This window comes from Neolamprologus multifasciatus, chromosome 14 (assembly GCF_963576455.1).
Source record: "Neolamprologus multifasciatus chromosome 14, fNeoMul1.2, whole genome shotgun sequence".
NCBI lineage: Eukaryota > Metazoa > Chordata > Actinopteri > Cichliformes > Cichlidae > Neolamprologus > Neolamprologus multifasciatus.
The window spans coordinates 713,680-740,026 of record NC_140452.1 but is presented as its reverse complement, the minus strand read 5'-3'; the positions used below and the strand labels follow the sequence as shown (position 1 = coordinate 740,026).

The 26,347-nt window shown below is 43.3% G+C and overlaps 2 protein-coding genes across 2 annotated transcripts; both read left to right on the top strand.

The window, feature by feature from the left end:
• The first annotated feature begins 3,730 nt into the window (after positions 1-3,730).
• Positions 3,731-9,596, top strand: LOC146502829 (coagulation factor X). Its single transcript, XM_085131601.1, has 10 exons — positions 3,731-4,101; positions 4,170-4,336; positions 4,680-4,704; positions 4,788-4,901; positions 4,986-5,120; positions 5,833-6,095; positions 6,173-6,287; positions 6,504-6,700; positions 6,778-6,903; positions 9,116-9,596. The coding sequence occupies exons 1-10, from the start codon at positions 4,029-4,031 to the stop codon at positions 9,359-9,361; spliced, it is 1,461 nt and encodes a 486-aa protein (XP_084987727.1). The 5' UTR covers positions 3,731-4,028; the 3' UTR covers positions 9,362-9,596.
• Positions 9,597-13,964: 4,368 nt separating this feature from the next.
• On the top strand, positions 13,965-15,503 carry LOC146502828 (uncharacterized). Its single transcript, XM_085184011.1, has 2 exons — positions 13,965-14,166; positions 14,467-15,503. Exons 1-2 carry the CDS (start codon positions 14,011-14,013, stop codon positions 14,986-14,988), a joined length of 678 nt encoding a protein of 225 aa, XP_085040137.1. The 5' UTR covers positions 13,965-14,010; the 3' UTR covers positions 14,989-15,503.
• Positions 15,504-26,347: the final 10,844 nt, after the last annotated feature.

Sequence of the window (26,347 nt, the reverse complement as noted above, 5' to 3'; positions counted from 1 at the left end):
CCTCCGCCTCTCTGCTTCACTCCGGGGTGGGGGTGGGTCGTGGGCGGTATTAACTGTGCCAGGCAGTACTCAGAGGTGCCACCGGAGGGCGCTCAGGAGGAGCAGATCTGCTTTCAGGAGTGACGTTTTTACACGTTTATCCCAAATGTGGCTGCGCTCACTGCTAACGAGCAATGCTAACGAAACGCTAGCTAAGCAGTGACAACAAAACATGTCCGCCTGATTAAACCAGGTTAAAGCGAGGTGAAAAATGTGATTTGGTATTTTTGTTTTTAAATGGTACCGTGGAAACGTGCTGGGCGGTTACAGATAGCAGAGCTTTATGAGCTGTGTCGAGCTTCACAGCGGTACAACACCCAGAAACTACGGGCAGAAATCTGTGCCATCACAAACTGAATTTGAATAAGTTAAATTTGAATTGCTCAGATTGAATCTGAATTGTAACCTGAATAAATGCTTTTGAAAACTGAATTTGAATTAGTCTAATTTGAAATTCAATTTATTGGTTTGAAAATGATCAACACTAAATTGAAATTGAATTTTATAGTTTGAAAATGAATTGATTTGCTTTGAAACTGCATTTTATCCTTTAAAAATTTAGCTCTCGAATAATTTCAGATTCACTTCTCACCATTCAGTTTCAGTTCTACAGTTCAGTTTTTTGGAACTTACATCCGGTTCCGGTTCAAGCGCAGATTAATAGAACTACGTTTTACTAGCGGACAGAAAGTGTTACTGACGGGAATCTACAGCATCTTGAGCTGAATTCAGACTTCAGAAGTCATTCGTCATGTCGAATGACCAGCGGATAAACTCTCAGGTTGGTAATAAATGTATTACATGTATAAGAATCATGTTAACAAATGATAGCCGTACAGTAACTTTTATGCTTATTGTAGCTGTTAGCTAAAAACGCTAATTTAGCGTAGTTTGTCCTGGATTCAGCTTTGACAAATATGATCGACTGTTTCTAGTAGAATCCCAAAGTTGTCATCTTGGACCCTCTCAGAGCTCTGTATGCTTGCAGAGACCCTACAGTAGGGAAACATGCAAAACGGTGTCCAAACCTTTGTGTTTTAGCTTTATTTATGTCTTACACAGCATCCCAACTCTTTAGCTAACTTAATAACTTCAGCTAAAGTGAATAGTTAGTCTAATTCATTAGTGCAGCATTACTGGATCACATCTGTTTGAAGTGATATAATATGATATACAACTATCACTGTGTTTAACTACCATAATAATTCCTAGGGTACTGAGTGCATGCTTAATTAGGTTGTTTTTTTTTTTAAAACATACTGCTCCATTAATATGTTTGACAGGCTGAAGTTGTCGGGTCACCTCCTAAATCGACCATCTCTTACAGGTGTTTTGTGCCAGAAATGGAGCGTCCACTGAAGATACTGAATCTCTACGCCTTGCCACATGGCACAGATTTCTGCCCATAGAAACCCTCACAGGAACGAGCGATTCAGCGAGTACGAGCGATTCAGCGGCGTCCTGTTTTTGGAGTGACGCAGAGCTGCCAGGGTTCAGCTGCTTTCTCTCTTTTTGTCTCTCAGACAAACTTCAGCCCTCCGGCTTCAGAGCGCCGAAGAGGGACAGGACAGCAGAGGGAGGGGAAGACCTGCAGACCGCGGGTCGGACTCGAACCTGAGTTAAACTGCAGGAATGTCTTAAAGACATAAAGACCTGGATGGCCACTAACTTTCTGCTTCTTAGTTCAGATCAAACTGAGGTCATTGTACTCGGCGCTGAAAAGCTTAGAAATATGGTATCTAACCAGATTCTTACTCTGGATGGCATTACCTTGGCCTCCAGTAACACTGTGAGGAACCTTGGAGTCATTTTTGACCAGGATATGTCCTTCAACGCACATATTAAACAAATATGTAAGACTGCGTTCTTCCATTTGCGCAACATCTCTAAAGTTAGAAATATCATGTCTCAGAGTGACGCTGAAAAACTAGTTCATGCATTTATTACTTCCAGGCTGGACGACTGTAATTCATTATTATCAGGATGTCCTAAAAACTCCCTGAAAAGCCTTCAGTTAATCCAAAATGCTGCAGCAAGAGTCCTGACAGGGACTAGAAAGAGAGAGCAGATTTCTCCTGTTTTGGCTTCCTGTTAAATCCAGAATTAAAATCCTGCTCCTCACATACAAGGTCTTAAATAATCAGGCCCCATCTTATCTTAATGACCTTGTAGTACCATATCACCCTATTAGAGCACTTTGCTCTCGCTCTGCAGGCCTACTTGTTGTTCCTAGAGTATTTAAAAGTAGAATGGGAGGCAGAGCCTTCAGTCTGTTGTTGTGATTTGTTGCTGAATAAATAAAAATGAATTGAATTCACATTGATTTAGATAAATCATCACCCAGTCTGTCCACTGCTGATGGACGACTGAAGACTGGAAGAAGCTGTTACAGACTGATGACTCTTCAGCTCCAGCAGGTGAAACACTGATCACAGTCAGAAACAACCAACCAGTACAAAACAGCTCCTCCCATAAAGCAGGCCGACACCAACTACTGAAGGAAACCACCAACAAGTCAAATTAAACCCTAAAACACAGCAGGGGGGCGAGGCACCCTCAAACGCTTTCAGGTTTAACACTGGGGATGAAAATGAAGCCATGAGGGCCAAACGGTCCCCTCCGCTTACAGCTGCCCCCTCCGCCTGCCTGCAGGTGTGTCCAATCAGTCGCTCAGGGGTCTGGTTTCCCTCAGCTGGACCAATAGGCTTTCACTGGAGGTGCAGGCCGAGGGTTGGTCTGTGTTTCCACATCACATTCTGCCTGCAGGAGTTGGTTGCTCACATGAAGCCCTTAGGTTCCCCTCATGATGCTCTCCCTCCTCCATTTTTCAAAGAGGTTTTTCTCACTATAGCATCAGCTGTACAATCCATTGTACCCGTCAATCTCAAACATGCAGTGATTCAGCCTCTACTCAAGAAACCTGCTCTTGATCCTGATATTATTGCGAATTACAGACCTATTTCCAAACTGCCTTTTATCTCAAAGATTCTTGAAAAGGTAGTTTATAAGCAATTAATGTCCTTCCTAGAAGAACACGGTATTTTAGAAGTTTTCCAATCTGGTTTTAAAGCTTTACATAGTACCGAATCTGCCCTTTTAAGAGGTTTTAATGATGTGTTTTTGGCAAATGACTCAGGTGTGTTATTATCGTGCTGTTAGAGTTAAAAGCATACATCCTGACAGAGAATCAGATCTGTCAGGATGTATCTGCAGTAAAACCTCCCAGCAGAGTGTCAGAGACAAAGGACGTCTTGATCATATAGACTGAACTCAGACTTTACAAATTTAAGAAACACAATGACAACATTCAACAATTAGACTCAACACTGAGCAGTCGCCAGGCCAGGCTACATCACAGCAACCCTGCAGTATCTGTGCTGTACAGATACTGCAGATACTGCAGTACTGTCCTGTGGTATTGGGATGGAAGTTTTGGAGGCTTGGACGGTCCGAGGTGGTCAGACGGGCAGACATTATCCGGCAATCGAACTGAGTGGACAGGCGCCTTTATAAAAGAGGTAGGCACAGGCCTGTTGATTTTATCCGAAGTGTGCTGAATTGGACGATGAAATTAAATGTCTATTCAGTAAAAGTTGCCGGTGAGTGTCTGTTTTCATTTTGACTGCAGTACAGATACTGCAGTACTGCAGTATCAGTACAGATACTGCAGTACTGCGTGTACTCTGTTCAGCAGGTCCTGCACGTGTCGCTGCTCTGAAGGTTATTCCAGAGTTGGCTCGTTCCTCTTAAGCCTTTGGACTATTTTCATGAGCAGCTGCTTCCTACAGGATCATCAAAAGGTGCTGTGACCTTTGACCTTTTCACCTTTGCAGGTCAGCAATGAAAATCCTGCAGCAGAGCAGAGTTCAGACGTGTTGTCGTCTCTGCGGCTGACGTGACGTCTGCGTGTCAATATTTGAGCTGTGGTTAACCATCAATCCGTCCGCTGCTCCTCCGTCCTCCATTTTGCCCGCAGCCGTCGCACAGACATGCTGGCGTCCACGGCCGTGACTCTGAGTGTCGGCGCTCTGCTCGTCTGCTCTGCGCTCATCCAGTGTTCAGGTGAGACACCCACGCTCGTGTTTTTTCCTCTGTGCCACAGTCTGAGTGTTTGTCTGTCCACCCCGCAGTGTTCTTGGATCGCTCGGCGGCCGGACAGATCCTGCGCTCCAGGAGGCGACGAGCCAACTCGCATTTCCTGGAGGAGATGCTGCCCGGGAACCTGGAGCGGGAGTGTTACGAGGAGCGCTGCTCGCTGGAGGAGGCCACAGAGATCTTCCAGACCCAGGAGAAGACGGTACGAAGCCGCCGCCGCCCGTGCAGCAGGAGACCACCGTGTTATTTAAACAGATATTAAAGCAAAGCCAGCACCTCAGACCCGTGCTAACCCAGAGAGGACCGCTTCGTCCTGAGTGATGATGCTGGGCCCAAAACATGACCCTCAGTGGGCGGAGCTAAATGCTTAAATAAGGATTTGGACATAGTTCTAGTCGAGGGTGCGTAGCAGCTGAAATGATGTCATCAGAAAACTCCTCGTTCATCCTGACACGGATCAGGACGATGTCAGATCAGTTTAGCTGCACACAGAGCGTTGCTGCGTCCCACAGCTGCGTCACTAACTCTGAGTTCTTGTCCCACAGATGGAGTTTTGGTACAGATACACGAGTGAGTACGAACAACGTCACTCAGCTGGACGTGTTTAGTCTGCTTTAGTCTGATCAGGTGTCCTCCTCACCTGCGTGTCTTAGATCTGAACCCCTGCCGGACCAACCCCTGTCTGAACGGAGGCAAATGCACGCTGGACCGAGGAGACTTCACGTGTCTTTGTCCTCCCCAGTATCAGGGCAAGATCTGCGACTCAGGTAACAAACACCTGAAACTCAGCTACACCACCTTTAAATCGAGCAAATGACAAATGAAATATTTATGAAAATCACCCTGGGCAGTGGTGTTGGAGTGCCACTATAGGAATGGTGGCTGTATGCAGTACTGCAGAGACCTGGCAGGTGGCGCTGGAGTCCAGTGTGGCTGTGCTGACGGATACTTCCTGGAGAGTGACGGACAGAGCTGCTCCAAGACCGGTAACACTCCCAGAGCCCACGTTGTGTTAGTATTACTGCACATAAGACAGCAGTAAGAGCAGATTTATTACTTCCAGGCTGGACGACTGTAATTCATTATTATCAGGAAGTCCTAAAAACTCCCTGAAAAGCCTTCAGCTGATCCAAAATGCTGCAGCAAGAGTCCTGACAGGGACTAGAAAGAGAGAGCATATTTCTCCTGTTTTGGCTTCCCTTCATTGGCTTCCTGTTAAATCCAGAATTGAATTCAAAATCCTGCTCCTCACATACAAGGTCTTAAATAATCAGGCCCCATCTTATCTTAATGACCTTGTAGTACCATATCACCCTATTAGAGCACTTCGCTCCCGCTCTGCAGGCCTACTTGTTGTTCCTAGAGTATTTAAAAGTAGAATGGGAGGGAGAGCCTTCAGTTTTCAGGCCCCTCTTCTGTGGAACCAGCTTCCAGTTTGGATTCAGGAGACAGACACTATCTCTACTTTCAAGATTAGGCTTAAAACTTTCCTTTTTGCTAAAGCATATAGTTAGGGCTGGACCAGGTGACCCTGAATCCTCCCTTAGTTATGCTGCAATAGGCTGCCGGGGGATTCCCATGATGCACTGCTGTTAAACATTATTCATATATTCATGTCTGCCTCTTCACATCGTGTCTTCGTCGGTCTCACGGCTAATCTGAGCTGATTTCCTGATCTTTCTTCCCGTTCCTGCTCAGTGGCGTTCCCCTGCGGCCGTCAGCAGATGGAGGCTTTGGATCGCGGTCGCTCTCTGCTGAGCTCCTTGGAGACAGACGATGCCACGTGGGATTACAACGCAACAGACGGCTGGCTACCTGAACTTAATTCAACAGAGGCGTGGACAGCGAACGCGACAGGGAGAGGAGGGAACCTGACGGACGGCGGAGGGGCAGGAGGTGGCGAGATGCAGCCTCGTGTCGTGGGCGGATCCCTGGAGAGGCGAGGAGGGAGCCCCTGGCAGGTTTGGAGGCATCAGTGGGATAACGAAGCAGAACCTTGTTCTGTGTGAACGCGCTGACGCCGAGCGTTTCTGTCCAGGTTCTGATCCGCAGGTCTGACGGCTTCGGGTTCTGCGGAGGGACTCTGGTGTCTGACCGATGGGTCGTTTCTGCCGCTCACTGCTTCGAAGAGTCTGCGGACCACATTACGATAGGTGAGGCCGGCGGTTTACGGTGGAGCAGCTCGTGTAAACACGCATGTCACTTTGTAATCAGACACTGTTCACACATCTGTGTGGGCTTCTGCACATCTGTAAAACCACACACAGGTGTGCCCTCTGCTGGCTGCAGCAGGGATTCATCGGTTCATCGCCGCCGTCCCTTCAGTCTGAGCGCAGGTGTGTGAGCCGGGTTTGTGTGTCTGTCTGCAGGCGACTACGACAAGCAGCGCCCCGATCCGGGCGAGCAGCAGATAAAGATCCAGAAGGTCATCGTTCATCCTCACTTCCACGCCTTCACCTTCGACAGCGACCTCGCTCTGCTCTATCTCGCCCGGCCTGTTCAGAGGGGCCCCACCGCGGTGCCCGCCTGCCTCCCCGACACCCACCTCTCCAAACACCTGCTGAAGGTAATTTCATCGGAAACGATGAGCGCTGCAGCTGACTCGGCCCGTCTGTCTGACGCCGACTGTGTCCGTGTGCCCAGGAGGACAACCACGGCGTGGTGACGGGCTGGGGGGCCACCGAGTACCTGGGCCGCTCCTCGAGGTTCCTGAGGAAGGTGACGCTCCCGGTGGTCGGCTACAAAGACTGCATCAGCACCACGGAGCAGGTGATCAGCTGAGCGCCTGAGCCTGACCTGCAGATCTATACTCAGTGTTTGAGAAAGGGCAGCAACAGGTGACGGTTAGAAGAGCTGCTGGGGGGGTGGGGGGGGGCTACTTAGAGGGTTACCTGGTACGCCCGCTGTCGATGGACCGCCACGTTCGTGGTGAACACCGACGGGCTGGACAGTTTTTGGATGGAGGTCCACAGGTTAGCATGTTAGCAGGGGACTGCTGCACATACAGTGGGGCAAAAAAGTATTTAGTCAGCCACCGATTGTGCAAGTTCCCCCACTTAAAATGATGACAGAGGTCAGTAATTTGCACCAGAGGTACACTTCAACTGTGAGAGACAGAATGTGAAAAAAAAATCCATGAATTCACATGGTAGGATTTGTAAAGAATTTATTCGTAAATCAGGGTGGAAAATAAGTATTTGGTCAATAACAAAAATACAACTCAATACTTTGTAACATAACCTTTGTTGGCAATAACAGAGGTCAAACGTTTACTATAGGTCTTTACCAGGTTTGCACACACAGTAGCTGGTATTTTGGCCCATTCCTCCATGCAGATCTTCTCAAGAGCAGTGATGTTTTGGGGCTGTCGCCGAGCAACACAGACTTTCAACTCCCGCCACAGATTTTCTATGGGGTTGAGGTCTGGAGACTGGCTAGGCCACTCCAGGACTTTCAAATGCTTCTTACGGAGCCACTCCTTTGTTGCCCGGGCGGTGTGTTTTGGATCATTGTCATGTTGGAAGACCCAGCCTCATTTCATCTTCAAAGTTCTCACTGATGGAAGGAGGTTTTGGCTCAAAATCTCACGATACTTGGCCCCATTCATTCTGTCCTTAACACGGATCAGTCGTCCTGTCCCCTTGGCAGAAAAACAGCCCCATAGCATGATGTTTCCACCCCCATGCTTCACAGTAGGTATGGTGTTCTTGGGATGCAACTCAGTATTCTTCTTCCTCCAAACACGACGAGTTGAGTTTATACCAAAAAGTTCTACTTTGGTTTCATCTGACCACATGACATTCTCCCAATCCTCTGCTGTATCATCCATGTGCTCTCTGGCAAACTTCAGACGGGCCTGGACATGCACTGGCTTCAGCAGCGGAACACGTCTGGCACTGCGGGCTTTGATTCCCTGCCGTTGTAGTGTGTTACTGATGGTGACCTTTGTTACTTTGGTCCCAGCTCTCTGCAGGTCATTCACCAGGTCCCCCCGTGTGGTTCTGGGATCTTTGCTCACCGTTCTCATGATCATTTTGACCCCACGGGATGAGATCTTGCGTGGAGCCCCAGATCGAGGGAGATTATCAGTGGTCTTGTATGTCTTCCATTTTCTGATGATTGCTCCCACAGTTGATTTTTTCACACCAAGCTGCTTGCCTATTGTAGATTCACTCTTCCCAGTCTGGTGCAGGTCTACAATTCTTTTCCTGGTGTCCTTCGAAAGCTCTTTGGTCTTGGCCATGGCGGAGTTTGGAGTCTGACTGGTTGAGGCTGTGGACAGGTGTCTTTTATACAGATGATGAGGTCAAACAGGTGCCATTCATACAGGTAACGAGTGGGGGACAGAAAAGCTTCTTACAGAAGACGTTACAGGTCTGTGAGAGCCAGGGATTTTCCTTGTTTGAGGTGACCAAATACTTATTTTCCACCCTGATTTACGAATAAATTCTTTACAAATCCTACCATGTGAATTCATGGATTTTTTTTTCACATTCTGTCTCTCACAGTTGAAGTGTACCTCTGGTGCAAATTACTGACCTCTGTCATCATTTTAAGTGGGGGAACTTGCACAATCGGTGGCTGACTAAATACTTTTTTGCCCCACTGTACTTAATACAAGTAATGACCTTTTCTAAAAGTAACTGTAATCTGATTACTGAGTGTAGTGAAGTCATGAATGAAAGGAGGGCGAGCAGCACTGCTGAACGACAGGTCGTAGAGTACGATAAAGAGCACACCTGTCCACGTGTCCTCACAGGAAGGACTGTTCGATGAACAGGTGTCTGAATCCTGCACTCAGCAGACTGTGGACACCTGAACGTGATGCACAGCAGCTCTGCTGTCAGCATCGTTTGTGTACAGGTGTGTCTCAGGTGTGCCGTTCACTCGAGCGTCTACGACCAAATCAAACCAGAGCAGGGTCAGCGATAGACGCAGCCGTTCCCACGGCGCCCTGATGCCCCTCCTGTGTTTCCTGCAGGTGATCACAGACAACATGTACTGCGCAGGTTACCTGGAGGCCAGTAAGGACGCCTGCAGAGGGGACAGCGGGGGGCCGTTCGTGGTGAACTACAGGGGGACCTGGTTCCTGACCGGGGTCGTCAGCTGGGGGGAGCAATGTGCCGCCCGTGGCAAGTACGGCGTCTACACCCGACTGGGCAACTTCCTCAACTGGATCCGAGACACAATGGAGAGACGGGACCTGAACGGCACCGGGCGCCCGTGAAGCCCGAGAGCCGAGCGTGCACGAGAGGGGATTATGGGATACCGAGTGAGCTGCGACCACCTTCAAACCGTGCTGCCACACTGACGTGGACCTGCTGCAGTAATAGTGCAGCGAGTGTGCATAGTGAGTACTTTAATACCACAGAGGAAGCCTAACCCTGAGGTTTAAGCAGTGCAGTGAATCTGTTGCTGTGTTTGTGAATAAATGTCAAGGTTAAAATTCAGCGAATAAACAACGTGTGTGAGCTTCATGTTCCTGGATGATGTTTGGTTCACACACCTGTACACACACGCACAGACTGTATATATGAGATGGTCACGGTGATGTCACATATTGGTGTTTGAGGTTGTTTTTCAGGTTTCAAACATTTGGAGACCTGGCAGGAAGAGTGAAGGCGAGCTGACCAGGCGGCGCTGCACACTCGGTACAAATAAGCTTTTATCGTCCTGATGATAATTTTCACTGATCAGCTGTGAACCCAGCAGCTGAGACCACAAACCCTTCAGATCGTTTCCTACAGACGTCTGTACAATCAGACCGGAGCAGTCGCCCCCTGCTGGACATTAGAATGAATGCAGGTCTAAGCAGTAATATGTGAATGTTGTTATTACAGTAAACAGATGGTGTCGTCGTTGTTGTGCAAACATGTTGATTCTGGTTCTTTAATAAGAGCTTTTGAAACACAGCAGTGAAACAAACAGATCAATGTTGCATCATCAAGCATCGTGCCATGAGCCGCCTGCCAGTCATTCACAGGTTTATGCTCAACCTGAGGCCAGACGTGAACAACAGACAAAGGTTTCACACGGTGAATATTTCCACTGGTGTCTGATCCAGCAGCTGCTGGTTCACTCAGTCAGTCCAACTGGTTCCCAACAAGTCTGTCTGTCGGGCTTTACAGAGTTCTCAAACCACTCGGACAAAAAATACTTTGGGGTGGAGGTGGAGGTGGAGGCAGGCTGAAGCACCTGTGCGGGAGCTGAAATGGGCATTTGATTCAGGAGGAAGGCGGGACTAAAGTTAAAGGGTACTCTTCTTTTTTAAATGGGACATTTGCTCCTCCAAGTGGTTTGAAAAGCCTTGAACAGCATCACCACCGGGGGGTGAGGAAACTGGTTGCAGCATCATTTTTCAGCTTCCCGGGCGGTCTGGTTACTCCTTGAAAAATAGCCTTAGTAAGGAGGAATGCCAGCATCTGGTGGTGTCCATGACTTCAAGACTTCAGGCTGTCATTGCCAACAAAGGGTTTTGAATAATAGAAATAGAAATGATCGTTTTATTTTCAGTTATTTAATTTGTCTAATTACTTTAGAGCCGCTGAAATGATAGGATTGTGTTTACAAATTACTTTTTCCCCTCACATTTTTATGCAATCATTTCGTCCAACCCATTGAATTAAAACTTAAAGTCTGCACTTCAACTGCATTGGAGTCGTTTCACTTTTAATTCATTCTGGTAATGTACAGAAGCAACATTAGACAATGTGTCTGTATCCAAATATTTATGAACCTGACTGTATATCAAAACCAGTCAGCTAAATGATATGTGTAAGAAGGCCTACCGAGCGGTATGGTATCCCAGTGGAGACGGCAGGTCTACTTGGTCCAGGTGCATTGCTGGATTCCTAAGGAAACATTTACATCAAGAACGACTGTTACCTACCAAATAAATAAATACAGTTGTATGATGTTCGATCTCTGTCTGCTGCCTACCAAATGAAATAATTGAGGACTGGCTAAGTAATTTAGCTTTGCTAGTTTTGCTAACACTGCTATCAACCCATTCAAAATGCTATATAATAAACTTACCAAGTGCTGCGGTGTTTGTGAGGTTGAGGGTGCACTACCGCTGAATCGTTGGATGGCCGACAAAACGTCTCTTCCAATGTTTTTAGCTGGACATGCTGGTAGGGAATAGGTGAAGCAGCTCATGGCAGTCAAAAGTGACCGTGAGAGGAACGCACACACACAGCCTGACCTCAACCGGCACACTTTAGCGCGGGAGGTTTTCTTGAAGCTTTTATTTTGGTATTTCCCTCTGACCCGTACAAGAAATTTGCATATTAGCTAAATATTTAGTTTTCCGTAAAATTTAGATTTAACATTTAACATTTAGATTTATATATAATATTTACATTTAACATTTAGATTTATATATAATATTTACATTTAACATTTAACATTTAAATATAATATTTACATTTAACATTTGGATTTAAATATAATATTTACATTTAACATTTAACATTTAAATATAATATTTACATTTAACATTTAGATTTAAATATAATATTTACATTTAACATTTAACATTTAAATATAATATTTACATTTAACATTTAGATTTAAATATAATATTTACATTTAACATTTAAATATAATATTTACATTTAACATTTAACATTTAAATATAATATTTACATTTAACATTTAGCATTTAGATTTAACATTTAAAATTCTTTTTTAAATATAAAAAGTTACAAATATTTTACTAAATGTTGTAAAAAATGACTCGAAAAAACATGTTTTTGTAAGATTTAGAGCTAAATGTGGAAAAATGTTGCCGTTAATTTCGGCATGTTTCAGTTTACAAACGGCGCCCCATACATAGGCTGTATCCCAATTCAGATCGTCTGCAGCCTTAAAGTATGCAGCCTTAACGGTCCACAAGGGCTGCGTACTCAAAGACCACTAAGGCCGGAAGTGCGAAGCTTCTGAAATGGGACGGTCTAGCCTCCGTTGCGCTGCCCAGGTTGCCTAGCAACCATGATACTAACAGCTAACATTTCGTACAGCATTGACAGAAATGAAGGAGAAAATCTTTTGTTCATTTGTTTGTTTGTTTCTACATGAGCTTTGATCATTCTCTGTAAGATCAAGGTCAGCTATTGAACAGCGTATATTTTAAAGTAAAGGCTGTAAAACCAAGTTAGTACAAACGTCACTAATGTCATATACAGTGTTGGGACTAACGCGTTATTAAGTAACGCGTTACAGTAACTACGTTATTATTGCGGTAACGAGCACGGTAACTAGTTATTATGCCAAAATCAGGAACGCGTTACTCGTTACTGGGATTTAGATAGGGCCGTTATTCGTTACTTCGTGTGTTGCGTTTGACTTACCTCGGAAATCGGAACACGAACCTGGGAATAATGTCACACTCGAGTAAACGGCGTTCTGGTTAGCCTCGTCAGAGAAGTCTGGATTCCAATAATGGCGACGCCCTCGAAAACGCTTGTTTTGCTAGCCCTCTACAAAAACAAATTACTACTAAACACATATGCAACTCATCTGCAGTATTTCCGAGTCCCGAGTACCGAGTACATAGGAAAGCACCACGACTGCAGTTTTCGTGTTGGACGTAAAAAGCGCACGTGACACTGAGACGTAAGCTACAATCATGGCGGCAGTCGAAGATGGTCCAGGCATGGGTTTTCTCTCCTGGAAATATTCACATTATTTCTCCTTTCTGATGGTAAAAGACAGGAATATTGTCGTCAACTGTACTCTCTGTGGAGGTTCTAAAACTCTTTCGACATCAAAGACTAGCAATTCTAATCTGATGAAACATCTTCAGAAACAGCATGCATCTACCAACTTAGTTGAAAAAGAACCCGAAGGCAACGTCGGTGACTCTAGCTCCGTTGACGCTATTCCAGCAAAACAACGAAAGCTTGATTTCGGACAACCTGCTGCACAGTCCATCACCCAGCCCCAGCTACACAGGCTGATTGCCAGGTATGTTGTGGAAGACATGAAACCCATCTCAACGGTTGAGTCCCATGCTTTCAGACAACTGATAAAAGTCATATACCTGTGCGAGGGAGAGCTGGGAAGGCACCATGCAGAAAGACATTTTCCAGTTTCCTAGACCAAGAATATGCCAACATGGAGTCAGAGCTCAAAAATACACTTGACATGGTAGAATACATCTCCACAACAGCAGACATTTGGACTGTGCATAATAAAAGTTTTCTTGGTGTGACCGCGCATTGGATAAATGCACAAAACATGAAACGTGAGAAAGCAGCGCTGGCATGCAGGCGATTTATGGGTCGACATACGTATGACAGTATTGCATCTGAGCTGGACAACATTAACTCATCTCATGGCCTATCGTTTAAAATCACATCAACTGTAACGGATAATGGCTCCAATTTTGTCAAGGCTTTTAAAGTGTACCAGCCACCACCTGAGTCAGATGACTCTGAATATGAGGAGGATGAGGTGACTTTTGTTTCGATTGGGGATGTGCTGCAGAATGGTGCTGATGATGCTGATGATGCAATTTCTTTACCACCACATCAGAGATGTGCATCGCACACAATGAATCTTATCTCTTGCACTGATGTGGAGAAGTGGCTACTGTCTGAAGCTGCAACAAAAACCATCTACAGAAGTGCCACCACAAAATGTGCAGGGCTGTGGAACAAGGCCAGTCGTTCCACAGTGGCTGCTGAGATTGTAGAAGACATTATTGCAAAGAAACTACTAGTACCTTGCACAACAAGGTGGAACTCGTTCTATTATGCTCTGGAGAGAATATCAAAGATACCTTTGGTGGAGCTGAACACAATCTCATCCACATTACAGTTGAAATGTTTCAATGAGAGGGAGAATCAGTGTATCAGAGAGTACTGTGCAGTCATGAAACCACTTACTGTGGCACTGGACATTCTTCAAGGAGAAGACCATTGTTTTTATGGCACACTCCTACCCACACTGGAATCGCTGATGACCAAGACTCTGGCTATAAAAAATGGTCTGCAAATTCTTGTTGGGCTACCAGATACAGTTCTCCAGGTAAGAGATGATATTTTTATTTGTGTTTATCTTTAATGAAATGTATTACTCAATTGCTTTTTATATTGTGCTGTGCTGTTGTGTCACATGCAAGTGAATACTGTTACAGTTACAGATACTTAACCCCAATAAATAAATAAAAGAAATACAATGTAGTAAAATACACACTATTTACAAATTAAAATACATTCTATATAAAACTGCAGCATGCTGTTAATGTTTAATTAATTTAATGTTGAAACAATACATACTTTCTCATGCAAAAATGTTTTTTGCACTTCTACTGTGTCGTTATTACAGGCAGTCAAAACAAGGTTTGCACATGTCCTTGGAAGTGAAGATGCTTTGCTGGCTGCTGTGACACTACCAAAATTTAAGCTTCGTTGGCTACATGACCAGTCGCGGAAGGACCTCGCAAAGGCACGTCTGCTGGTAGAGTGTCGAAAACCTCTCCCTGAGCAAGATCAGCTACAACCAGGTACCAGCGCCACCAACACAACACAGCACCCGGGTTCTAGCAAAGAGGATGAGTTCTTCTCCTTTGAAGAGAATGAGGACATATATGCCACTGCTGAAGGTGAGGTAGCCGAGTACCTCAAATCAGGAGCAACAGGGTTAGACTCTCTGAATCATTTCCCGATGATAAAGAAACTCTCTCTTAAACTTAATGCAGCTACTCCTTCAAGCGCCCCAGTTGAAAGGCTTTTCAGCATGGGAAACCTGATTCTCACTCCAAAGAGGAACAAGTTGTCTGATCATAAGTTTGAGAAGCTTCTCCTCTTGAGGTACAATTGTTGGTTTGGTGGAACCAAAGTTGAGTAGTGCTCATATGATGATGATGTGTTGCCTTCAGTAGTGCTCTACAAGGTATAGTAGGGTTATTTCCAAGTGAAACTTGGGCTTAAAATACCATTATATTTTATTTATCTACATGGCCTGTATGGAGGCAATATTATTTTGGTTTGACTGTTTATGAAGCTGAAAATACTTATTATTTATTTTATTTCTGTTTGTGGGGATGAAAATACTTATAATTAATTTTATTTCTCTTCTCTTTCTCTGAAAAATACTTTTATTACTGAACATGAGGTCTCCAGTTGGTGCAATTCAGCAGTTAAGTTTACAAAGTTCAGTTCAGTTAACTTTACAAAGAATGGACAAACCTCACCGTGTTTGTGTTAAATTTTTTGCACTACATGTTTTTGCACTTTGATACCTACAGGTCCTAAATTGTCTGAGGTACAGTTTAATGTTGGCACTGCTAAAAGCATACTTTCTGTCCATTTAAATGGCAAAAATAAATATCTTTCAAAAGTTTCAACACACTGTATGTTGTGTTTTGTTCCACTGCTTCTTCCTAGTGATACTATGTACAATGATTAGATTTATAACACTGCTGTAACAACCCCAGAATGATGTGTTTGCATTTGTAGAGGGTTGAAACAATAGAAATAGATTAAAACACACAGATAAAAAAGTGACACATAAAACAAACTTTGTTAATTTCTAATTTAGTTTCATTCATTTCATCATTAACTTGCACTCGCACTACTACACTGCCATTTTAACCATTTTAGGTTCAGGCCATTAGGTGGCACAGTGCAATTGTGGCAGGATAGTGCTAACATGTAAGCAAGCTAGAAGACTGGCATCCTTGCTGGGTATCCAGTTAGGGAAGCAACACATTAATAAGAGAATTCTGGGTAAGACCAAAGTTACTTTCCCTAGTAACTAGTTACTTTGAAAGTAACGAGTAACTTGAAGTAACTGAGTTACTTTTGATAGGAGTAACTAGTAATGTAACTAAGTTACTAATTTAAAGTAACTTACCCAACACTGGTCATATAACTTTCCGACATGTGGCCAACAGGAATGTTTTAATGTTCTTTGTTATTAAACGTTTGCACATAAATAAGTGACATGATATTCAGTACTTACTTAAAGTTTGCTCTTCGGGCGCCCCTCATCCGCTGTTTTGTTCCGCCAAAATTATCCACACCCACCGCCGTGCTATGCATTCTGGGATAAGTTGGGCCATGAAGTCTACACCAACGCATCCTTAAAATTCAGGGAAATGAAGGACGCATTTGAGGGCCGGATTTCGAGCAGCCTTCGAAGTGGGACAGCCTTCGTCGCGTCGCTGTGACGTAATCGGCCTTAAAATGCGGCCTTTAAGGCTGCAGACCCTGAATTGGGATACAGCCATGACATATGACATATGAAACAGGAAAAGACGGCCGTGTAATCCCTTTATTTCCCTTGAGAGAGAAATGGATCTGAAACCACTGAAACCAGAGTGTTTGCAGACACACAGATAATGAAGACATGCTGCTCGGAAATGCTAGATACAGATAAAAATGGAGTGAGTGTGTGTGTGTGTGTGTGTGTGTGTGTGTCTAACTGCCTCAGTAATTATGGACCTTATAGTCCTTACAAACACTGTTTCACTAACTTCAGTAAACATTTTACATACATATGTCACTGCTGTATAATTTACAGCAAACGCCGTGAACGCAGCGGTGCACGAGCCACTGCAGTGGAGCTCACGTACAGCTTTGTGGGCTCAAAATGTGGTTATAAATATTTTGTATCTTTACTTTTCTATGTGTAAAAAGAATTTGTGTGTGTGTGTAAAAAAGATTTGTATGTGGACTTAGCCAAACAAAACGTGTGAATCTCTGCAAGTTACAAGTACGAATTTTGACCCTATTTTTCTTCCTTTGACTACCTTTGACTGTGTGTAAGACAGTAAGGTGGGAAGATTATATCACAAGTTTTGAAGACACTGTAGACGTACAATGTAAAGGAGCAGGTGAGAATCTGACGGTGCGTTGGATCAGACATGATAGTAAGCGGCAACAAGCCGTGCGGAGTAGATTTGTATCATTATTATTTATGAGTAGATTTGAAGACAGAACAATTTTGAAGGTGAATAAAGTCCAAGAAAGTTTCCTGGAGGTGACAAACACATCACTTCTTCATGTCTTCAATGAACAACAAACTGTTTACATCTGCCTGGTGATGAACCAACAGCAGTGAGTGAGCACTTACTCTGTAAGTTTGATCAAAGAAACAAAGCGACGTTATGCTTCAGAGGGAGACACAGCTGTGCTGGAGTGTCCCTTCATGGACCCCATTCATGACCAGCCCCCAGTTTGGATCAAGGAAGTAATTTCCTACAAAACTGATCAAGAAATTGGTCGAAACTTCTCGCTGGTACTTCCATCACTAATGTTAAAAGATTCAGGTTTCTACAGCTGTGAAGATGAAACAGTAAAACATGTGTACGGGCTTTTGGTGTGCCCTAAACTTGGCCATGCCCCCTCTGTCCATGCCAAATCTACGCCCTTGGCCTAGTACATGGTTCTGTTGTTGTAATGATGGTCATGTCATCCATGTAGGCCCTAATGGGAGGAAGACGAAGGCAGTTAGGCAGTTTTGCAATCTTGGCTCAATACACACACACACACACACACACCTACACACACACACACACACACACACACACACAGACACACACACAGACACACACACACACACAGACACAGACACACAGACACACACATATACACACACACAAACACACACACACACACACACACACAGACACAGACACAGACACACAGACACACACATATACACACACACAAACACACACGCGCACACACAGACACAGACACACAGACACACAGACACACACATATACACACACACAAACACACACGCGCACACACAGACACAGACACACAGACACACACACACACACACACACACACACACACACAGACACAGACACAGACACACAGACACACACATATACACACACACAAACACACACGCGCACACACAGACACAGACACACAGACACACAGACACACACATATACACACACACAAACACACACGCGCACACACAGACACAGACACACAGACACACAGACACACACATATACACACACACAAACACACACACAAACACACACACACACACACACACACACACACACACACACACACACACACTCCATTTTTATCTGTATCTAGCATTTCCGAGCAGCATGTCTTCATTATCTGTGTGTCTGCAAACACTCTGGTTTCAGTGGTTTCAGATCCATTTCTCTCTCACGTTGGTACAAATTAGTAAACACTTTTATATTTCACTGTTTTTACACAAGTAAGCAGCACGTCTTTATCAAGATCAATAAGCTGCTCGCAAACAAGAGTTTTAGTCAAAGGTAATGTAGTAATAATTAAACATTTTAGTATTATTTGTTGACTCCATGTTCTGAGTGTTACATTTTGCCAACTTGTCTATTGGCGATAAAAAGTTAAAGTTAGACTGAAAGCGGGTTCAAGTGTCCAGTGTTCTTCATGTCATGATGTTGCAGTGCACTCACACAGAGGCTGTGGATGCTCCAACAGCACAACTGTGGTTTGTCACTGATATGTGAGACTTGAGTTTGTGCAGCTGAAAGCAGATGAAGAGGTAATTAAAAATATAAATAAAAATAAAACAAATTTATATTTTTATATCTATATATATGTGTGTGTGTATATATATATAAATTAGTTTGTGTGCTGCAGCAGGCCCTGTACTGATGAGGTCCGCATGGTTCCCTCATTTAGATCCAGGCAGACTTTGAGGTCATAAGTCATGATGTGAGCTGTTAACTTTTGGATTAGCTTGTGTGTTATTGCACTGAACATCTCAAGAACTTCAATGTTCTTTTATTTATTTTCAGTGTTGGGGAGTAACAGAATACATGTACCGAAGTTACGTATTAAAATAGAAAATATGAGTAACTGTATTCCGTTACAGTTACCATTTAAAATGGTGGTATTCAGAATACAGTTACTTTTTTGAAATAAAGGGATTACACGGCCGTCTTTTCCTGTTTCATATGTTCGGCTATGCCCTCTCTGTTTTTGGTAATTCCATGCCGACAGAAACCCCCAAAAAAACACGCATTAAGAGGCTCTAATGGCGGTGTCTCAATCTCGCGGCCCATGTCACCCTACTTGCAGACAAAAGACAAAAAAAAAGATTAACAAAAGGGAGAAATATACTTGCCTACATGAACCACCAAGTCATCATCCAATTTCACCTGTGATCTTGTATCACCATTACTCTCTGAGCTTTGTGTTGGTTCTTCTGTCACCTGATAAATAGGACATACATGACAATAAGAATAAAATGTGTAGCTGCTTTAGTGTTTCTGTCAGTTTGTGCAGATCTTGACTCATCAGTAATGTTTGTAGGCTGAGTGCATTTTTAAAACAATTTGTGCAAACTGCACTACAAGGTGGAATATTTGCAAAATCATGACTACTTGTGAAATTAAATGGTGGTTGCTCCTTATGTATGGACATTGCTTGTGGTGTACCCCAAGGCTCAGTTTTGGGCCCAAAATTCTTCAACTTAAACATTAACAACATCTGTAAAGTGTCCAAAGTATTAAAAATGGTTCTCTTTGCTGACGATACAAACATCTTCTGCTCTGGTGATGATCTGCAGAATTTATTGGAGGATATGACTAATGAAATAAGTAAAGTGAAGTTCTGGCTTGATAAAAACAAATTATCATTAAATTTGAATAAAACTAAAATGATGTTATTTGGAAATAGTACTTTAAATACAATGCTAAGATTAAACTAAATGGTGTTGATATTGAAAGAGTCAGTGAAAATAAATTTCTGGGGGTAATAATAGATGAAAAACTGGAGTGTATTACACTATTAGTACATCTCAGAGACACCTTCTTTCTCAAGAAGTCACATGAAGAGTAACAGATTACATCTCTTACTGTGTCCGACCAAACAACTGCTGTGGAAAGTCAGTTATTAGCAGTTTTTTAACTACACCCGTAAATGAACGTTTGACTGAATGCTGATAAGTGAATACTGAGAATTTAGGAGGAAATGTTTTCAAATTTTCCTGCAGAGAATCTGATTAAAATGTTTTTTGCACTCAGCGAGCAAGAATCAGTTTGATCAGTGACCTTTTTTCAGCCAGTAACCTTTAAGGTCACACATCCGCTGTAATATTATAATTTGCTGTTCTTTTTTTAATACACCTTTATGGAGAAGAAAAGCGTCTGGATGTCCTGATGCCAGATGTTTTTCTTTCCAAGCTCCTTATGTAGCTGAGCTATAATGTACTGAGTGAGTCATAGTGAACTTTCTTTAATAATAAAAAATAATTTTTTTATTATTTAGATGGAATTTTTGTAATACTAAGGTTCCACATGTCACTGTTGTAGTGGGGCATCAGTGGGACACCGATAGTACATGTCGCATGTGTGGGGTTTCCCAGCCAGAGCTGCATGGACTCCACACTGATAAGGCTCATTCTCCGTAGCTCCTCCCCTTTACTAAATTATAAGTTTGGTGTATTTTGCTTTACTAAGTATTAGTTCTTAGGGCTAAATGCCCCCAAAGTGCTGATGAAGGGATCAAGAGTATGGAGGGTCAGGAGTGACAAAATTAATTAATTCATACACATTAATAATGAATTAAATGTGGCAGTAATTAATTAAATGCCCATTCATGTCATTTAAAACACTTAATAAATTATTTATTTATATTGAAACACTTAATTAATTATTTGATGATGTATTTATTTAATTCATTTTGCCACTCCTGACCCTGTAGCTGTGTTCTTCATTTATTTTTATCTGTCAGCATCACCCATCAAACTCAGGGGGCGGGGTTAACGCTGTTTGAGTCAAAACCATTGCTTTGGGCTGGTGGCCATTCCTTCAGTGGGCGTTTCTCAACAACAACAACTATGAACATGTAGAAAATAACTGAACTGTGCTTTGAAGTACTCTGTTTGTGTGTCACCAAATACACTTTTAATATTTTTTTAGCCGAGGATGTAGCGTTTTTTAAAGATAGAGCCTCTTTGCAGAAGTGCTGATTTTGTGGATTTCCTGGATGTCTGTTTCACAGCAAAGCGTGTGATAGAGCCGGTACACAACTGTCATAACCCCAGCTGACGGTACACCGGCTTCATTCATTATATCTACTCGTTTCAGTCGCCATTTCTGAATTATAGCTAATATTAAAAAGGAGGAGAGAGATTAAATAAATCAGATTAACACCTGATCTTTGTGTTTTCTGTTCAATAATCAGTGTGACCTGTGTATACACGTGTAAACTTCATTAAAAGAGATAATATTGGTGTTCCCGCCATATAGTAACTCTCAGGTTTAACTGTACCAGGCTTGTTCGACACTGTTAAACCTATACAGACTTCACGATGTTCGACTAATATTTTCATTGTGGACATTAATCATGAGGCTAAACAGGCAGTCCAGCTGCTGTCTCAGAGTCCTGTACACCATGGAGCAAAGTCAGCATATCCAGGATATCTTTCCGTTAGTTGAGTTAAACCAGCAGCGCAGTTACATGAAAGTGTTGGCAGCATCAAACTAATCTAATTCACATGTCGATATTCTTTTACAGAAAATAATCCTTATTACTGCCAACTGGACTGGTGTCCAACACCAGTGTCCAGCAGCCATCACCAGTGTGTGAATGGGTGGATGACTGAATGTGTAAAGCTCTACACAAATACAGGCCATTTACTACTGATTTGAGAAGTGTGGATGCTCCGCAATCTGTTTTCATGTTAAAGTTGTTTTTCTTTGACTTTATAATCTGATACTCTCTCTCTCACACACATGTTGCGTGTTTTGTTGCGTGTTTTGTACACTTTCCCACACGCAGTTCTTTATTATCTCTGAAAACATGTTTACTTCAGTGGTTTGATGCCCGTTTCCTCCCACATATCCTCCACATCTGTCCATCAATCGTTTCTCTGCAACAAATGACCTTAATTTTGTGTAGATTTGGTATAAATTCCTACACATACTAAAAAACATTTGAACATTTTAGCCTTTTTCCTGAAAGGGTAAAAAGCATGTAAGCAGCATGCTGAGGTCAAGACTCTTGCAAAAGAGATTTTATCTCTAGAGTCATAATTTTCTGGTTCAGTGAAAGTTAAACAGTTATACATACATACATACATATATATATATATATATATATATATATATATCTTATATATATGTGCTTGTGAAGTGGCTGTTTGGTCTCTCCAATGACCAAACAGCCACTTCACAAGCACATGGCACAACATAGAAGAGCCACCTCCACAGGACAAGACTCAGCTGTCCATCTGCATCTTAAGGTCAAAGGTCACTCTTTTGAGGATGCCAATGTTCACATTTTGGAGGACAGATGGTTTGAAAGAGGAGTGAAAGAAGCATCTATGTCCACTGTGAGCGACCATCTTTGAACAGAGGCGGTGGTTTACGACACCAACTGTCTGCCATCTATAATCCAGTTTTGAGTTCCCTCCCCAGACGCCTTAACGCCCACTCACATCCTGGGCCATCTGACCTCAGGAAATCACATGATAAGGTGGGGCCAGGTTTCACAACGAGATCACCCGAAACCCTGGCTGATTGGGACCCACACCCAGTTTCACACCTTGGCTCAGGTTAGAGGATCATCAGGGGGTCCTTTTGTCCCTCTGTGGGGGGAAACTCCCACTAGGTTTAAATCTGGGACTCTCCACCATTTGACCTTAGAACTGAAGAAGCTTCTCGGATGAAGGTGAAACGTCTTCAAGCAACTTAAAGAAGTCCAGACGCTTTTCTTTGCAAGCTCCTTTGACTATGATGACCTGGATGACTGAGAACCTTCACAGACAAACTTTGTTGTTGTTTCTCTGGGCTCAATTTCAGCCTCAGGAGCATCTCTCAGAAGAAAACCGTTTAGCAAATAATAAGATAAAAAGATTGTTGAACCAGGTGGTATTCTCTGGAGTTTAAGACCAAACTCAAACAGTGAATTGACATTAGACTGGAATTCATAAGATGGATAGAAATGCTGCTGAAGCTAAATGATTCATTCGTGTGTGTGTGAGTGTGTATATATATATATACACACACACACACACACACACATTCCAGTGGAATCTAAGAATGGTGACTGCCGCTGGCTCTCTCTCCTTTCTTAGTTGGCACCAGAATGAAGAGGCAGACAGGGCGGCGACGATCCTGTTGGTTTCTGCACCGTTTGGACTTTTATGGGACTTGACCTTCATGGCTGAGGCCATTGCATTTTGGCTGTATAGTTTTAATTACTTTTAATGTTTTTAACTTCATGTTCCTGCCTGGCCAGAGTATTTTAGCTCTTTCTTTAAAAATAAATTATAGTTTTAGCAACTTGTGTTTATATTTACTACTTCCCTTGGCTGCTCCACTGCTCTTCCCGTCAGAAGGGTTTCCCTTCTGTGTTAAACTTACCACCTGTGAATCCACCTATGACATAGATACTTTAGGTTCAGTGAATGCTTAAATTGCACTGATTAGAATATACTGGACATTCAAAGCTAAGATTCAGCGCACTGTGTTACAGGCTGGGATTTGATGAATTCGTCATATATACAGCCTTTGATCATCATTTATGTCCAGCTGAGAATGAATCTGTGCACTCACATATTAAATGAACTGAAATCAGTAGTGTGATCTCCAGTCTTGATATAAGGAATGAGAGAACTGACAGCTGTTATTTTAATCAGCCTGTCTCAGTTGTTTTAACTCTAAGTATCACAAAGTAATGTGGTAACATCTGGACTGACGAGTTTACTGTCAGCATTTTAATCGCTAGTTTAAAGGCTGTAGGCTGCAGCCGTTGCTCTAACACTGTATAAATGTAACAGGCCTCAGTGCTGGTTCTACTAGTCTGAGCTGCTTCCAGCTTTATTTGTGAAGAGCACAGCAGCTTACAAAACACGTAGCTAGCTCGTACAGCTGCGACGTAAAACCTTCATAAACTAAGATGACCTTGAAATAATGGGGCTATGTGCGGTGATGCTAGCGTTAGCCATGTTAGCACGTTACCTTCACAGGTGGTCAGACTGTGAAAACAGGCACTCAGTCAGAGGTTGGGCTCTCCGTTTCGCTGCAGGGTCCCTTCATTCTTCACATATCCGTGTCGAGCCGAGTGTAAATCCCGAGGCTGAACGGCCTTTGTACAAGCACACACGCTTCTTAGCAGGGCGAAGCTACGAGCTAGAAATATCCAGGCAGAAAGCCTGTGTCTGTCCAACCAATCAGAGAGCTCCTTACATCCCACAGTGTGGCTAATTTGAATAGCCGCGAGGAAGTTGTTAATCGAAGAGCTAATCCAGCAGCTAATCCCAGAGCGAACAGGAAAGGGAAATGGATTTTGAAATGAGTTTATTAAACTGGAATTCAAAAATAAATTTACAAATGCAGAATTTATTCTACAATTCATTATTTAAGCACAGAATTCTTTATTTCGATGCGCGTGGCTCTCGCGGTCCTCCATAGAAAAATGAGTCCAGTATTATAGAATGAAACCAAAAACACCCGCCGCTGCCTTTTGACGGTGCAAAACGTTTCGTCGATATTTTTGTGTTTGTTGGGGAGAAGACTTACAAACATACTGTACAGCACTTCAGAGTCACACTGCTAGTGATCAAAGATTTATGGAAAATTGACAAGCTGAACACATTTTGTACTGTACAGGAGACACGGCACCAGATTGATTTGACAATGGTCTACAGCCAATCAGGATACAGAACACAATGCGTTGTTAACACCCCCCCCCCCCCAAAAGAAAAAACATGCAAAATTGCACACAAAAGAATCAGCGAAAGGTAAACCGCATTATAGCGAGGGACTACTGTACACGAAGACAGGACAGAGACAATACGAAGTGGATTGTGCAGTAGGTATTAAATACCAGGTTCAAGTTATGGTCGGGATATTGTAGACAAGACAGGACACGGTGTGGCTGCTGCGACCTAGCGCCCCGCCATCTTTCTGTCTTTTTTGTGAAAAAAACTATTAATAGTTTAGAAAGGACTTTTACATTTTCATAATATTCATGGCTGTGTGGTAAAGCTGACATTATCTCACTTGTAATGGTTCAGATTGGACACTGTGACTGGCCGGTTCTGTGCTCCAGGCCACATGTTTGATACCCCTGGACCCATGCAACGAAGTATAAAAAAACGTGTCCACACTTTGGCCTGTGAAGAGTGAAAGCAGATATACGGCGTGATATCGAGCCAAATGCTTCAAAGTGTTCCTTGATGATGTGATAAAGAAGTGGCGTTCCTCCTCCAACCACAAACAGGAAGCTCATGAAGCGAGCAGTGTCAGTGCTTGTACGACACTCACCACGAGACCTCTGAGCAGGATGGCTGCAGTCGCACAGCTCTGCTTCTCCCTGCTGTTCACTCTCATCAGCAACATTCATGCAGAAGAATTTATCGCCATAAGAAAAGAAGGAGACTCTTTACAGTTCAAGCTCCCAGATCAAAACAGCTCCTGCATCACCTCCAGACGTGTTGGTGAAGATACTCTGGTCCTGTGGAACATCTCTGACCCCTGGAACAGAAACTTCACAGTACATGAAGACCTGACAGGACGACTCTCATTTCCTGAGACATTTCATGGTTCTCCTTCATTTACTCTCAACAACCTGACCCACTCAGACTCTGGACTGTACCAAGAAGTGTGCTGGACTCAGGGCAGCGTGACATATGAGAGAAACATCAGCCTGACTGTGTGCAAGACAGTAAGGGGGGAAGAATATTGGTGGGAAGAAGATATCACAAGTCTTGAAGACACTGTAGACGTACAATGTAAAGGAGCAGGTGAGAATCTGACGGTGCGTTGGATCAGACATGACAGGAAGTGGAAACAAGACATGTGGAGTATTTTCAAAGACAGAATTTTGAAGGTGAATAAAGTCCAAGAAAGTTTCCTGGAGGTGACAAACACATCACTTCTTCATGTCTTCAATCAACGACAAACTGTTTACATCTGCCTGGTGATGAACCAACAGCAGTGTGTGAGCACTTACTCTGTACGTTTGACCAAACAAATAAAGCGACGTTATGCTTCAGAGGGAGACACAGCTGTGCTGGAGTGTCCCTTCATGGACCCCATTCATGACCAGCCCCCAGTTTGGAAGAAGAATGCAGGTATTTCCTACAATACTGCTCAAGAAATTGGTCGAAACTTCTCGCTGGTACTTCCATCACTAATGTTAAATGATTCAGGTTTCTACAGCTGTGTAGGTGAAACAGTAAAAGATTTGTACTGGCTTTTGGTGTGCCCTAAACTTGGTCCACC

Excerpts from the sequence above, each read along its gene's own strand:
- LOC146502829 (XM_085131601.1), top strand. The coding sequence starts at position 4,029 with ATGCTGGCGTCCACGGCCGTGACTCTGAGTGTCGGCGCTCTGCTCGTC. Across the intron at positions 4,902-4,985 it reads GGGCAAGATCTGCGACTCAG|TGGTGTTGGAGTGCCACTAT; the intron begins GTAACAAACACC and ends CACCCTGGGCAG. Across the intron at positions 6,288-6,503 it reads TGCGGACCACATTACGATAG|GCGACTACGACAAGCAGCGC; the intron begins GTGAGGCCGGCG and ends GTCTGTCTGCAG.
- LOC146502828 (XM_085184011.1), top strand. The coding sequence starts at position 14,011 with ATGAAACCACTTACTGTGGCACTGGACATTCTTCAAGGAGAAGACCAT. Across the intron at positions 14,167-14,466 it reads TACCAGATACAGTTCTCCAG|GCAGTCAAAACAAGGTTTGC; the intron begins GTAAGAGATGAT and ends TCGTTATTACAG.